The sequence below is a fragment of the Aptenodytes forsteri genome, unplaced genomic scaffold, assembly GCF_000699145.1.
Source record: "Aptenodytes forsteri isolate BGI_AS27 unplaced genomic scaffold, ASM69914v1 Scaffold208, whole genome shotgun sequence".
In the NCBI taxonomy this organism is placed as follows: domain Eukaryota; kingdom Metazoa; phylum Chordata; class Aves; order Sphenisciformes; family Spheniscidae; genus Aptenodytes; species Aptenodytes forsteri.
Genome location: NW_008794963.1, coordinates 5,054,860 through 5,069,549, shown reverse-complemented (window position 1 = coordinate 5,069,549; position 14,690 = coordinate 5,054,860). Strand labels below are relative to the sequence as shown.

General features: G+C 37.5%; 1 protein-coding gene and 1 long non-coding RNA gene across 2 annotated transcripts; both read left to right on the top strand.

Annotated features, from left to right (window-relative positions):
- The first annotated feature begins 636 nt into the window (after nt 1-636).
- Nucleotides 637-8,801, top strand: ANKRD46 (ankyrin repeat domain 46). Its single transcript, XM_009275496.1, has 3 exons — nt 637-983; nt 2,285-2,443; nt 6,728-8,801. Exons 1-3 carry the CDS (start codon nt 673-675, stop codon nt 6,942-6,944), a joined length of 687 nt encoding a protein of 228 aa, XP_009273771.1. The 5' UTR covers nt 637-672; the 3' UTR covers nt 6,945-8,801.
- Nucleotides 8,802-11,955: 3,154 nt separating this feature from the next.
- Nucleotides 11,956-14,297, top strand: LOC103895789. The gene is made up of 3 exons (XR_657375.1): nt 11,956-12,043; nt 13,137-13,216; nt 14,148-14,297. It is a non-coding gene; the product is annotated as an uncharacterized LOC103895789 (long non-coding RNA).
- The last annotated feature ends 393 nt before the right edge of the window (nt 14,298-14,690 follow it).

Sequence of the window (14,690 nt, the reverse complement as noted above, 5' to 3'; positions counted from 1 at the left end):
ATTCTTGTTTCTTCAGTAGTTTGTGTATCTGTGGCACTATAAAAATAATGTTCTGCAAAGAATATTGAAAAATATATTTCTTGTAGAATGAAGGAATTAGTATTTATAGTAATCAAGTTTTTTCAGCAACTGACTGTACTTTGTGCATCAAAGTTCAAATTCAGATGGTGGAAATCCCACTGGAGTAGCTTTGCTTATAGCTAGTAACAATTGCAGTTGGCATCACTATATCTGTTAACTGAATTGCTTATAGTTTCCTGATTTGTGAAAGGTGGTTCTTCTCCCTTTCAGTTCTGATCTACAATGTTTCGCCCTTTAATATCAGTACTACTGCATGTGATCCCTTACTAGGTGAAAGCTAACTGCCTGTCTTGCATTTGTGGCATTGATCTTATCAGTTTTCTGTAACGACAAAGCTTTGCTGCTGTTTCCAGAGGTGTGAGTAAGACTAAGAGGAGCTCTTTCCATATTACCAGAAGGGAGTGCGGTGCACAAAGTTAATATGTAGGACAGGAAGATTTCTGAGTTGGTTTATAAGCTAGTTTGCATTCTTGTTTGGGAACCTGAGCAGTCTACCGAATATTTGCATTGTGTTTATTTGCTTGGTTTCACCATCATTTCTTCCCACTTTTACTTGCAGGTTAGTCACCTACTCCAGAGAGCATCAGAACAATGTCCTACGTTTTTGTAAACGACTCTTCCCAGACAAATGTGCCGCTGCTGCAGGCTTGCATTGATGGAGATTTTAACTATTCCAAACGACTGTTAGAGAGCGGTTTCGACCCAAATATTCGTGACAGCCGAGGCCGAACTGGCCTTCACCTTGCTGCAGCCAGAGGAAACGTAGACATCTGTCAACTCTTGCATAAATTTGGTGCTGACCTACTAGCCACTGATTACCAAGGTAACACAGCCCTTCACCTGTGTGGGCATGTGGATACCATCCAGTTCCTAGTTTCTAATGGACTTAAAATTGATATTTGGTAAGTAATTTTTTTTTTCAGCATATATTTTATAATATATTAGTCTTCTGTCGCCAGAGCCTTGCACATAAATCTGCTGTTGCTGAAATGCTATATTTGGTGCAATTCAACTTTTTAAAGATATCGCTTAATAAAAACACAAAATAAGAAGGCAGGAAAACAATAAGAGGCCACTTCTGCTAGTCTGTGCAACAAGCAAAGCAAATGAAAATAGCAGCTGCTGGTGTGGGCTGCTGTATCTAATTCTGCCTCACTGATGACATTGCTATCCTGGTTTGGCCAGACAGCCAGGTGTGGGTGGTTGGCACCAAAGAAAAAAATCACATTTACTACTTTAAAAGAATGTTCTCCACCACAGTTCTATTGTTTTAATTGTTGTACTGTATAAGACAAAGAAAATACAGTATATGTGTGTGTCAGTTCATTTCCCATACTCCTTTGGTAACAATGCTTCCTTTCAGTGTTTTCCCCTTCCCTCTAAGTCTGTGACTCAGTCCTTCTTTTAAATATTGTATATTCTTTCCTTCTGGCTTCCAGCAGCTGTCAGATGCCAGTGCTCAGATGTAAGCTCTCAAGCTGCAAAATAACTAGCTGTTTCATTGCAGTAACTGAATTACTTTGTTTGTGGAACTTTCTGCATATTCACAACGCGGGCAAAAACCAGTAGTAACTTCAAAACCTTTGAGTTTTTTAATCTGTCCCTTTTTCACCTGTCCCTCATAATGTTTTCAACTCAGCAGAACTAGTTATTGGCAGACCAGATTCTTTATGGGTTGTGAGTTGGATTTTTTTTTTCTTCATTTCAAACAACTCTGGTGAAAATCCCTAGTCTGAAGGCAGCTCTGGTCCCGTTCAGTATTATTTTAATAGTAGCAGAGGGACCATCTGTATTTTATTTCATTTTTGCCTGACGTCCTAATACCCACATGGAAAAGGAACTATGAGGAACCAGATTGTACAATTCCTTCTTGAAATTAAACTTAATCTTGAATATTGCCATAAATCTACTGTTTATTTTTTGTTATAACACCCAGAGATTCCAATTAGATTAGAGTACTAGGAATTTTGATTTTATTTAGAGGAAAAAGAGTTGTGCAATTTCAAACCTAAATATACTGATTTTCTTCAGTAGCAAATTATGCTATAACTTGTATAGATAGGAATTTCTTACTGTCTGATATGACAGAAAATAGTTCTGAGGACTTACTAAATTGTAATGTGTTATGGTGGGTTGTCTTGTTACAAAATTTTTATGTTAAAAGTTTCTTTTCTTCTCATGTCCTTTTGTGGGGTTTTTTTAGCAATCACCAAGGTGCAACACCGCTTGTTCTTGCAAAACGAAGGGGTGTGAATAAAGATGTGATTAGACTGCTGGAATCTTTAGAGGAGCAAGAGGTGAAAGGATTTAACAGAGGAGCTCACTCAAAGCTGGAAACAATGCAAACTGCTGAAAGTGAAAGGTATTTACAAAACAAAAATAATTACTAGGAGAAATAATGTTTATGGCTTTTAGATTTTTGTGATTGACTTGATTGTTTGTTCCTCAGAACAGATAATATCAAATTTGGCCTGGTATTATCAGAGCAAATCAAAATCAAATTTTAAATTCTGGAAATCTCTTTAAAAAGATCAAATGTAAGAAAAAAAGAAGAATTTCATGGTGGCTAAAGAGGTAGTTAAAGGAGAACTGAAGATTTCAGGAAGAATGCTGACAATTTCAAGGAGAGTATTCGGTTAGAGGGAAGTTACTAATGAATTCCTAAAGGTCTGGTTCTGGGACTGCACTTACTTATAATTTTCATAAATGGTACTGGCATAGAAAGTAGTAGCATGTTAGTGATACTAAGAAGTGAGATACAGGCAACCCAGAGGAAAATTGGGGTGGCATAGACAAAAACCTGGGATGACAAGGGAGAAGAAATTAGTAGGAATAAATTGTGATTCAGTAGCAAAAAATGCAACCTCATTTACCTAAAGCTGTATGCCATAAAATGGAAGTTCTTCAGTGGAAAACGAGGGTACAGGAGAAAAGGCTTGATGTATTAGTCAGTTCCAGGAGTTGATGCTACCCTGAAAAAGGCAACCAAGTTCTACCATGTGCAAAATGAGATATTTCCACAACATAAAGAAAACTGCCAGTGCCGTTGTAAAAAGCAACGGTAACTTCTGCTGTGTAGCATGTTTTGTAATGCTGTTTAGCCCCGTTCAAAAAAGTTTAATTTATCCTTTAAGAAGTGTGGAGAAGCCTTATTTCAGCGCTCAAGGGAACAGAGCGTCTCCTTGCGAAAGGAGGCAACCAGAGCTCGTTTTAGCCTGGCAGAGTGAAGGCTGAGAGGTGTGTGGTTGTTGACAAGAAATACTGGGTTTGAACAACATAAAATAACTGTTTAAGACAAAAGATGATGATGGCACAAGAGCCAAAGGATACAGATAAACCACAAATACTTTTTTGATTGAAAATTGGGAGTGGTTTTTTACAATGAGCTTCCAAGACAGCCTTCTTGTAGGATTTAGATGAGGCAAGAAGCCTTGCAAGTTTCAAAGGAAGCTAATTCTCTTGCAGAAATCATTGCCAGTAAACATGACAGAACATGGTACTGAGATTAATAATGCAAGGGATCTTTCCAGTACTGTTTTGTTTTGTTTTTATTTTTTAATTTATATTGGAAACAGGATGTCAACGTTGTTTGGAATACTTGCTCTTATACTGAATTTATTCATATTTGCAATTTTTGATATGGTCTAATAATGATCATGAACTGTGACTGCTAGAACATTATATCACAAAAGACAGGGAGTTTTGTCACATAATTGTTGTTCAGTTTGTGTCAAAATGTACACAGCCTGTACTGTAAATGAAAATTAAACTGTGTAGATGGAGTTGTTATCTAAGTTGAGTAAACAGAAAAGGTGAAACCAACAAAATTACAGAAATCATGCCAAATACTCCCAGTGAGCAGATTGGAAGTTTTTTCTTATACATCAGGTGACCCCACTCATCAGAGAGACTGTTTTAAGCCCTGAAATACAAAATTTAATATTATTCTCAAAATTACATGGGTATAAATTATAAGAATTTGTGCATATTACCTCTCTGACTTAACAATTTTATTGAAAGTTGCTTGTCACACAGAAATGCACTTATGCTGTTTTTGTTTAAACATATGGTCCAACAGCTCAGCCCCATTTAAATTCTGATTTTTTATTTGATAGTGTCCCTTTAACGAACATAGCTTCCTTTCTGTTATTTGACCTTCGTAAATGTTATATTGTTTGCTTTGGCAAGGAAGTCAGCAACTCTCCTTGGGGAGGGGCACAGAGACATAAACAGTGCACTACCCAGCTTGTTTGTGAACGTGTTTAAAATGTCTGAAATACATTATTTTTAAAATAACAAATAACAGATGCCTACAGCAGCAAAAGCAAGTGAGCTTGTGTGCTGTTTGCTTTGTAAATAAATAATGTCTTTTTAACAGTTGGCTTTTCAGACCTCCACAGTTTCACTCCTCCCTCTTAGTATTATTTTCACATTTTAGAGACGCTTAGATGAATGTCTTCTGTCCTCTCCCCCCCCTACTCTCTTACATTATGTATGAACCTGTGGAGAAATAATGGTTGCTCTTTCTAAAAACAGTCTCTGACTTAAGTTTTCTGCTCCTTATTACATACAGTCGCTGCTGCTCTGGAAGCAGAGGCCAAAGCTAGGTTCCCGAGTCAAATTTATTTTCTCTTGCTTTGCACTCCTCCCCGTGAGGAGTGGCGCTGTGCTGTCAGGAGGCAGAGCTCGCTCTGTCCGTCTTTCAGCACAGACAGTCTGTCCATCTACACAGCCCAGCATGACCTGTGACTGTGCCCACAAGTACGGCAAAATGTGAACTTCCATGTTGTGTTGGAAACAGAAGAGAACATCTGTCTGGGCTATGCGGCACAAACTCTTCCGTAGGATGCATTGCTGCGTTACCGTTTCTTAGGCAGCTGTAATTCGTAATAAGAAAAAGTATCTTGAATAACATTGATTTTAATTGGGTTGTAATATAAAATAGCAAAAGTGTATGTTTTAATGAGCAAGCATGTGATCTTTCCACTTAAATTGCATTGCACCTTTATTTAACCTCTCTGTGGTTATGTATTAACTAGTTAGTACTTAATGAGTGAGTAGTTCTGTTCTACAGAACTGTCTTTTATTAAACCCTTTGTTTTGCTTGGGAAATCATAATAAGCAAGGAAGATGACTAAATCCTGCAGCTATGGGCAAGCAAAAATAGCTTTACAGCAAAGTAAATATTTAAAAAAACAAAAAAGACGATCTGTTTAATAGGCAATTTCTGAAATCTTCGCACGTGATGCTGCAATACTTCATCAAGCTATGGGAGTTCAGGCTAATTATTCTTAAGTGGCTGTACTGCCTAAGAAAAAATACCATGTGAATAGCGTGAAGTTCTTCTGTGGTATAATCTTAGAAGAGAGATTCATAAATGAGACCTTTTTCTGATAACAATCATTTGTCAATTGATTATTGTCACCAAGAACAATAGCATTTCTACAATTAGTTTTGACTTGGAAATTACTTTTCCCTGAAATGTTTTCTTTTATTATTGCCATAAGAGAAACTTAGGAATACGGTAGCTGAAAGCGATTAGAAGGGAGGAAAAAAATTGTTTTTTCTCTGCTTATCTTCTGCTATTGACATCATTGTGTATATAGTTTGTTTCACCATTTCCTTTCCGTGCTTGACAGAGCCTGATCCTGTAAACACCTCTGTATGTAGTTTCACTCAAGTGAGAATTAGTAGGACTGTGCAGATGGCTGAAATTTTACATAAGTGAAATCAAGTGGTGAGAAAGTTTTCCTATTCTTCATGAGGTTTTTCATATAGCAACAGAGAAAGTTTCCTGTTATAAACCAATTGTGAAACCAGCAAAATTGGGAGAATGATACAAGAAGCCATGCAGTATTTGAAACAACTTAGGTTGTTTCTAAAGGTGATTCGTTGTCAAGATGACTGCCTCATTCTAATTTTATATTTGTTTCTCATTTAAAAGTGAGAGTTCCAGTCTCTAAATTATAGTCTGACAATTTAAGAGGGCCTGATGGATTGGTAGTGGAATGTTAAAACATCAAAGCAGTTGCTGAATGCCATATGGCAGAAAACACAGCAATGCCAACTTGTCTTGAAGATCAGAAAGTTTCTGAACTTGTTATCCAAATTTATTGTTTTCTGTGGTATTCTTATGCTAGAGAAGAGGCCTCTGTAACAAAGACATGCAGGAGAGTAGTAAAGATCACTACAGAGTTCAGAATCTAAATTATATTGGTTAAAGTTTCCATTTTATTCATCAGAGGTTATTTTTAAATCATAATTTGTGTTATTAACAAGAGCTGTGCCCCTTGAGGTTTTAACTTACGCTTCATTAGATTCCACTAAGCCATATTTAGTAGGAATTATGAGGACTGACTTTTGAAGGCTTCTAGGTGGCAAGCCTGCAAACTCAGTGCAGTTGTACAGACACAAAGATCATTCTCTTTACACAGGTTAATAAAACATCCTTTCAACTAAATTAAGTTTAGAGTTAGGAGTCTTTTCCTGATCTGCTTTGTCTTGATTTAGCAGAAGCAATGCTATAAATCTGCAGGTGGGTTTAGTTTTTAATTTAGAATGTTTTGGTTGCTCTTAGTAGGATTACTGTTGTACTTAAAGGTGCATTCTTTTGCTCTGATGTATTTTTAACTTTAATCCTTTGTAGTGCAATGGAAAGCCATTCCCTCCTTAATCCAAACCTACAGCAAGGTGAAGGAGTTCTTTCCAGTTTCCGCACGACATGGCAAGAGTTTGTGGAAGACCTGGGCTTCTGGAGGGTGCTGCTCCTCATCATTGTCATTGCTCTTCTGTCGCTTGGCATAGCATACTATGTTAGTGGGGTGCTTCCTTTTGTAGAAAACCAGCCTGAACTGGTGCACTGAAGCAAATGCAAAGAAGTGCACCGTGCTTTTCCTTGTTCTAGTCTTATTTTGAGCTTCTTGGAATTACTCTGTTGGTGCAGGCAGTGGCAGCTGTATATACTGTTTGCCTTTTGTACTTATTATTAACCCCTTTGAAAGAGGGATTGATTCATTTCAAGTAAAACACTAAATTCTAAAGCATTCCTAAAAGCTACCTCTGACTTATCTTGACTTGCAAGCAAGATGTGAAGATAATCCTCTCTGTTGATAAAATATTATGATTAGAAAAGGCCTTTCATAATATTAAATTCCTGGGCATGAAAAATATATCCTAGTACAGAACCAAATTTGATTTATTTTCCCTATGAAGAGAGGTAAATCTATTGTTGGATTTTTTTTGTGTGTGCTTCAGTTGAAAGTAAAATATTCTTTTAAAAGTCCTCCTCAAGAAATCTGAATAACATAACTTATTCTGATATATAGACAGTAATAAGCTGCAACTTCATCGTTCTTTTAATGCCTCCCCATAGTTTCATGTCTGTTAGTTTATAAAAAGAATAAGAAAAAGTTCAAGTTTTACTATGTCTTTAATGTATAGATCACTCTTTTATGAGGTTAATGTAGTGTTTCTTCCCCAGATGAATTTAATGTTGTCAATACCTGCCTGAAGTAAATTTTGTAGAACAAAGCTGTTTGTTGTGCTTTGGAAGTAAAGTTTCAGCCTTAGGCTGAAAATTTTGCCTTTTTGTTGAAATATTATTAAGTAAACCTTTCTTTGTAAGGGTGGTTAAAAAGTGACTTAGGTGTTCTGCTCTGTATATAATAATTCTGTAAGGTCATTGTCTTTGTGAAATATGTCATGAAGGATAACTTTTCTTCTTCCCACAAGGACCAGACTGAACCATATAATTGTATTGTTTTCATGTTTGTGGAGAGGACTTGATTGCATAGAATTCCTTTCTAGAATTGTTTTCCATTTCAGTTGTTTTCAGACAGCACTTACAGGCTTATGAATTATTTTCTGAGTATGCAGAATAAAAGTATTTAAAATGTTAATATTTAGGACCATTGTATGAAATGAAATCTTGACCCATTCTGTACTTAGCTGTGAAATCCTTTGTTTGTAAATAACCTAGGGATATGGATCAGCTAGATACTCTTTTACGAAGGCTAGAAAGGTACTACATAGTAAGTTGGAGGTTTTCAGAGAAAGCAGATTCTCTCCTCCCATGCTGATTAGACATCTAACTCTCTTTGTTGCCATTGCCTTGAAAATCCCAAACAAAATGAATTCTGCAAACCTAATGAATCAATTTTTTTTTTTTACTTAGCCACTCCTAAATTGTTGCTAAATAATATTAAACATTTATAAAATTATAAATTACAGTAAGTATTGATATAAGTAACCTACATCTCTCTGTTCTGACACCGTGCATATTTTTCTTTCTTGTTTATGGGTTTGAGTGAATAGGGTTGTTGTCTTTGTTTTGATGTGTGACATGGGCTTCACTGAGCTGGGCCCCATTCTAAATTGCGTCTGAATAATTCTTGATCTCATTTCTTAAGTTAAAGGTTAATGAAACGACACTTTTCTAGCAGCCACAATGCTGCAGAAAGGAAAGCCTCTTAAAAACAAAACAAAAAAACAGAGCATACCCCTCTTCTGAATATTTCAATTATTGTACGTGTGTTCATGAACAGAGAAATATAAACTCACAGTATACCTAAATTACATTTACTTCTCTAAATAAGTACATTTCTGTTAATAATACTCTGTATCTTGAATAACCATGTTGTCTTTCAGTATGTATTATCTGCATGATTTGTAATTGTATTCTCAGTATGGGTGAATGCCACAAATAAATATATGTAGTAAATATGTTTTGTTTTATTATTACATTAGGGCAGTGGTAATGATGCTACCCAATTTTACTGAATTTATTTGTTTGTTGTGCATTGATAATGAGCATTTCAGAAGTGGGGAGGTTCTCCCTCTGAGAAATGGCAACCACGCTGTTGGTATAAATGAGGTTTTAGAGCAGAGTTTCTTGAGATTTGCCTGTTTTATTTTCAGTATTGTTACTGAATCACAGTTGCTGTCTGTCTGTCTGTCTCTCTCTCTTATCTAAAATCGCAGGTATTGAACACGTGATCTAGAGGCCCATCGAGATTTAAGATTACCTATGAGGGGCTACAAAATATAACCAAGAAAACCAAGCTTGAGCCTTAAGTAGCCTTTCCTACTTTGCTGTACTTTGCTAATGCTGTATGCATAAGCAGTTTCGGAACTGCGCATTGAAAAGCTTTGAAAAATCGTGTGTGTGTGTGTGTGTTCCAAATTAACGTATGTCACTTTTTAAACCCAAAGAAACCCAAAGCACAGTTTGAACTTCACTGTGTAATGGCTGCTAGTCTTTGAGATAAGGATGTGATAAACGTGTGACTAAAAGAGGAGTTTGTTCTGTATATACCTCTGGTTTTGAAAAAGGACAGCTGTGCCTTTCAATATATCTATAAACATCGACGACTTCCTTTTCAAAGGTTGATTCTAAAGAATGAATTTACCTCCTGTACACTAGATTTCAAGGAATACAATCTGTCTTTCTTACAGGAACAGAAAGAGGACTTCGGCCTACTTCCTCTTGAAGCTGTTGTCATAGGGAGTTCACTGATTCAGCATAATGATATAGATCAGTTTAGATTGTCTGTAGGTCAGTAAGATTTCTTTTATTTATTATTGCAGTGGTGTCTAGATACCTTGATCCAGGGACTCCATTTTGCTAGGCGCTCTTCAAATCCACAACAGATTGTTGTCTCAAGCCGTTCTCAGACTCATGAGCTAAAACGGAGTAAGGAATTGAGAGAGAAAACAATCATGGAGGGATGAAGTGATTTTTTTCCAGTGTCATAAAACAACTTGGTGAGCAAGATAGTGCAAGGTAAACTGGAGTGTAAAATGGATGCACACAGGCTACTCTGCAGTGGGCTGTCCCTGGGCTGACATTTATTCCATGGCAAGATCACACCTATCTTACTTCATAGTAATTTGTTCATGTACCACATCTTCTTATCTTCAAGGGCTTCTGTTTTCACTCATACTGGTAGTTTGCTTTGTAGAAGGGGGTGATCTGTTGTGTGACTGTCATGGGTAGGTATTGTCTCTGGTTGCCACAATACAATAGGTATTTCATTACTGGAGCTGATCTGGCACTGTGAGGTGTATCGTCATGAAAAGCTCCTATGAGAGGAAGAACATGGTTTCACTTTAAAGTGTTGAAACAGAAGATCTAGGCAGTTTCTGGGTCTGTAGCTGATCTGGAGCTTGATTTTAGCATGAGTCAACTAATTTCTCTGGCCGTTTTTAATAAGTAAGTAAAAATAATCGACTTGCCAGTGTATTGTAGATAGGCTAGTTAGCTAGGTAGCTCTTTTTCTAATCAAAATATATTTGGTCATAATACGTTAGAGAAATGCAAATTAAGTAATTTATTCAGAAATTCAATAGCATTTTAAAGTGGTACTAGAAAGTACAAATTGCAAGTGAAAACTCCTGCAAACTCAAAAAAAAAAAAAAAGGGTAATACTGTCGTCATATTCAGAATTTTCAAAAGTCTAGCATATATTTAAACGTTACCTGAAGTTGACTTTTAACAGAACTGATTTCTTCCTCAGCTGACACACAAGTTAACTTGTTTCTGAAGTTGTTGCTGTTTCTGAAGCCAGCTCTTTGTTAAATTCATATTTGAATTGGTGATTAAAATAAGTCTTAAATGGTGGGGGAATTAGGACAGAATGCTTTTCCTTCATTCAGTGTTCTTTTCTTACATTTCAACATTAATCCTTGTAGATTGGTTACTTGGGATACACTTTGTAAAATTTCCTAAGTGATCCAAACTGTTACAGAAGTTGTTGTTGCCAATTGTTGCTACATTTCTCATCCCTGGTGTTGGGGCTTTCTAGAAGAATTCAAACATCGTTGCACAGTTTTGTAACCTGCAGTTCTCTGTAAATTTTGTAAGTGCTGAAATACTGTTGAATCACGGATCTTGAATCTCTATTAATATTATGAAATTAATTTCTGGTGACAGTAGAGAAAATTCTGTACCTGCACTTGCAGGGTAGTATGATGCACCTGTTACCTTAAATGTATTTAAGTACTTCAGCTGAATTTTGTGTTACCTGGCATCTTTTGTACTGCTCTTACAGATGCTTCAAAGGAGGAACGCTTTTAAAATATAGAGTATTAGGAAACAAATGCAACTAATTGGTAGTTCTTTGCTATTTATTGCCAGGAAGCGAAGTGTTCCCAGGGTCACGCTGCCAGAGAAATCTGAGATGAAAACTAGAAGCCTCTGACTAACAGCGATCTGGTGTAGTCTGTGCTCTTATGCAAAGCAGAACTAACACTCTGATGTTGCAGCTGAAGCAGTCTATGTGCAGAACCCTGAAAAATGTGTCTCTGCTGTAGGCATTTATAGTTTGTAAATCACTGTTGTAACTAAGCATTAAGCAAACAGTATTTCCTAATGACTATGATGAGACAAAACTATTGCTCTTCATTACTGCCAAGGGAATGGGAGATCTACTGGAAATTGCCATAACTAAGAAGCAACAAATCAGAATTTCTTCTGAAGTCAAAAGCGTGAACAAGTCACAACCGTGGCTTCAAGTGACACGTTCTTTCCATTTGTGATTTTAAACTACCTTCTGGATAAGGAGAAATGAGGAGACATTTGGAACAGAATTTGTTGTGTGGTATGTATGGCTTGCAGAAAATAGGATGGAAATGAATGCAGCGAGCCAAGACAGCAGCAAGGGAGGCAGAGCAGTGTGATACCTCTGTGAATCGCTGCTTAAAGGCCAATCCCGATGCTTGTAAGAAGTGCGAGGAGTGACCAGTAATAGCCTCCTAGCAGGAGAAGGATTTCACTGGCTTGTGATTACACCATCTCACAGGGGTGGCCATGCAGCCCTGCAACCTGAGCTGGCCCTTCTTGACTTTCAACGTCTAGAGCACTGCTATTTCAGACAACTGCGTGTTTGAATGTGTGCCTACATTAACAGCTGCTCATGGGGAAGCTGAACTGGTTCCTCTTATACAAGAATCCTTCTGCACACAGGTTAGCAAAAGAAGTTTTACCAAATGTGAACAGAAGCTCTTTGTAAAACATTAAATATTTCTGGTGTATTAAATTATGTTTATCTAAATATCAGAAGGCAGGAATCCAGATGAAGAATCAAGTATATGCAACAATATCTCATTTTCCTTTGCCAAAGAAAAAAGAACAGATAACATTCTCTTAATGCAAAGCAAGAAGAAAATCATAGTAAATTTGTTTTGAACTGTAGAATATGAATTCCTTATTAAGCCAAATTCCTTAGTATGAGGAATTTTTCAAATAACAATCTCTGGCAGGTAAGTTTTCTAGTAGAAAGGCTGACATAGCTTTGCAGTGGTGTGAAGGTAGTAATGTTTAAAGGTTGTGCTGGCTTAATGAAGCGTGCATATTGAAACAAAACGAGTTAATAAAGACAGTGGATTTCTGCTAGGATGTAAGAATTGAAATGCCATATGCTCATCCTCATATTGTTGTCTCATTGCAGGCTGAACATCTGGCTTGGTTTGTTTTGGTACAGATATTTTCAGATAAAAAATGAAGTATGTAGACATCCATAGGTTTAAGCTGGCAAGCACAGTTTCTGTAGTGGACATAAAGAATAATGGACTACCGCACTGAAAGTCGTGGCTTGTATGTGGACTGCTCAATCCTGCCAGACGTGTTCCTTACAGAATGGCTGGTTTTCCCATTTATGGTATTGGTTTGAATCCTTGTGTCAGTCGATGAACACCAGTGGTTAACACGGGGCTTGAACTGAAGGCTGTTTTCAAAAATTTTAATTATAATAGAAGTCAAAGCTTTATTCTTTATTTCAAAGTTCAAGGACCTTTTTTGTTTTTATCTAATGTTTACTAGAATTACAGCCTGCAAATGTGCACAGATAATGAGCATGTGTGTGTCCTTACTCTGTGCACTCCTATGCCAAAAGGAGGATTAGGAACAGCAAGCAAGGCCTCCAGTGAGATCAGTTTGAAATAAGTCTGATTTAAGGAATTCTGGTTTTTGTCATTTGTCATCAGATTTGTATTTAGTATACCACCAGCTCTGTTTTTATTCATTGCACTGGCTTACTGACATATTTTCTTGGTCTCAGTGATACAGTTCGGGAAGTGTAGATCACATTACCTACCTCGCAAAGGTGTGCTTCACCCACCGAGCGCCGTTATTTTGATAGTAAGTGAATTCTTCAGTTTCAAAATGTTAGTCAATTCTCTTTGGTTTTTAGAGTTGTACTGTCTGCTTTGCAAAGTGAGCAACTCATTTGCTAGTATGGTACAGTTTGTTTAGTTAAGGACTTGGTCGTTTTGTCCATTTTTCATGTGAAATGCAACAATGGTTAGGGGAACTGTTGGCCTTGGTTTAACCTGGTCCTCCAGAAAGCCTCTGCAGATGGAGCAAACACTTTGAGGATTAGAAGGCAGTCTGGCAATAAAGCTGGAGAGGTGTCTATATCCTACATTTTCAGGCTCTCCAGGACCCTGGGAATTTCATATTGGGCATTTGGAGTCACTCTGCCAGCAGGACGATAGCTTTGTAGAAAGTTTTGGCCTTTATATATGTTCTGAAATTCAAAGGTGTACAGTTTTGAAAACTCTTGTCTTCCTCCAGGCAACAAGCTATGCTCCAATAGAGCAATTAGGAATACTTTATATGTATTTTTAAGCCAAGAAAGCAATCTAACTGCAAGTCAGTTTTTAAATCTTAACTAACATAACGGTACAAGGCCACAGACTTCACCTCCTGCTGGCACCCAGGCACCTGCTACTTTATTCCCAATGTGCTTCCCTGCCCTGGTACTAGTGCTAGCACGCATCTGACCCCAAGGACCTGAACTGGGGAGCTGTGCCAGTTAGCCCTACCAGAAATTTACTCTCACTCCCACTGCATTGTTCCTAACTCTGCCCCTCCCCGTCGTTTCATCTCTTGCCCTCCACTCCATGCCTCTATCATGCTTCACCTAGGCTTGAGATTTACCTTATTTCTTATGCACCAAGGATTCTGTTCATAAAACATATTTCTTCCCTGTAACTTATTTCCATTTTGTCATCTCCATTGCTTACAGCACACTATCCCCCATCTTATTTGAGCCATTGTTCTTTACCAGATACCTTCATTTGTCTAGCCTAGTCTATGCTGAAAGCTCTTTATGGGATGGAAGACCCATATTTTGAAGAGAGGGTTATCAGTTGGATCCAATTCACCAGTTCACTGCTACGAGTAGTAGTCATCTTTTTAATTTACACTTTCCTTTAATAAAGATACAAGAAGCTAACCTTGTTGTATGAGCCTTGTTTTCAGTTTTACTTCCTTTCTCCAACGCTGTAGTTGATTCTTTTGGTACTTTCATTAAATCAAACTAAGTCATGTGTAGATTGCTTCAGCTTTCACTAGAAAATGTCTGAAATCTGACCTGTGAGCAAGCTGAGCTTGGTTTAGGTCGGTGGATATGAGGAGTCTGTGCACCACTTGTGAGACTCTGCACTGGATGGAGACCGGTCTCTGCTCCATGGAATGGGGTATTGTAGCCTCTGGACTCCTGTAGTCTACAGCAGCAGGACAGATCACAAGAACAGCATACAGGGATGCCCCGCGTTTACCACCCTTCTTTTGGCTATGGCTCCGTAATAGGCTTATGCTGGGCATATAG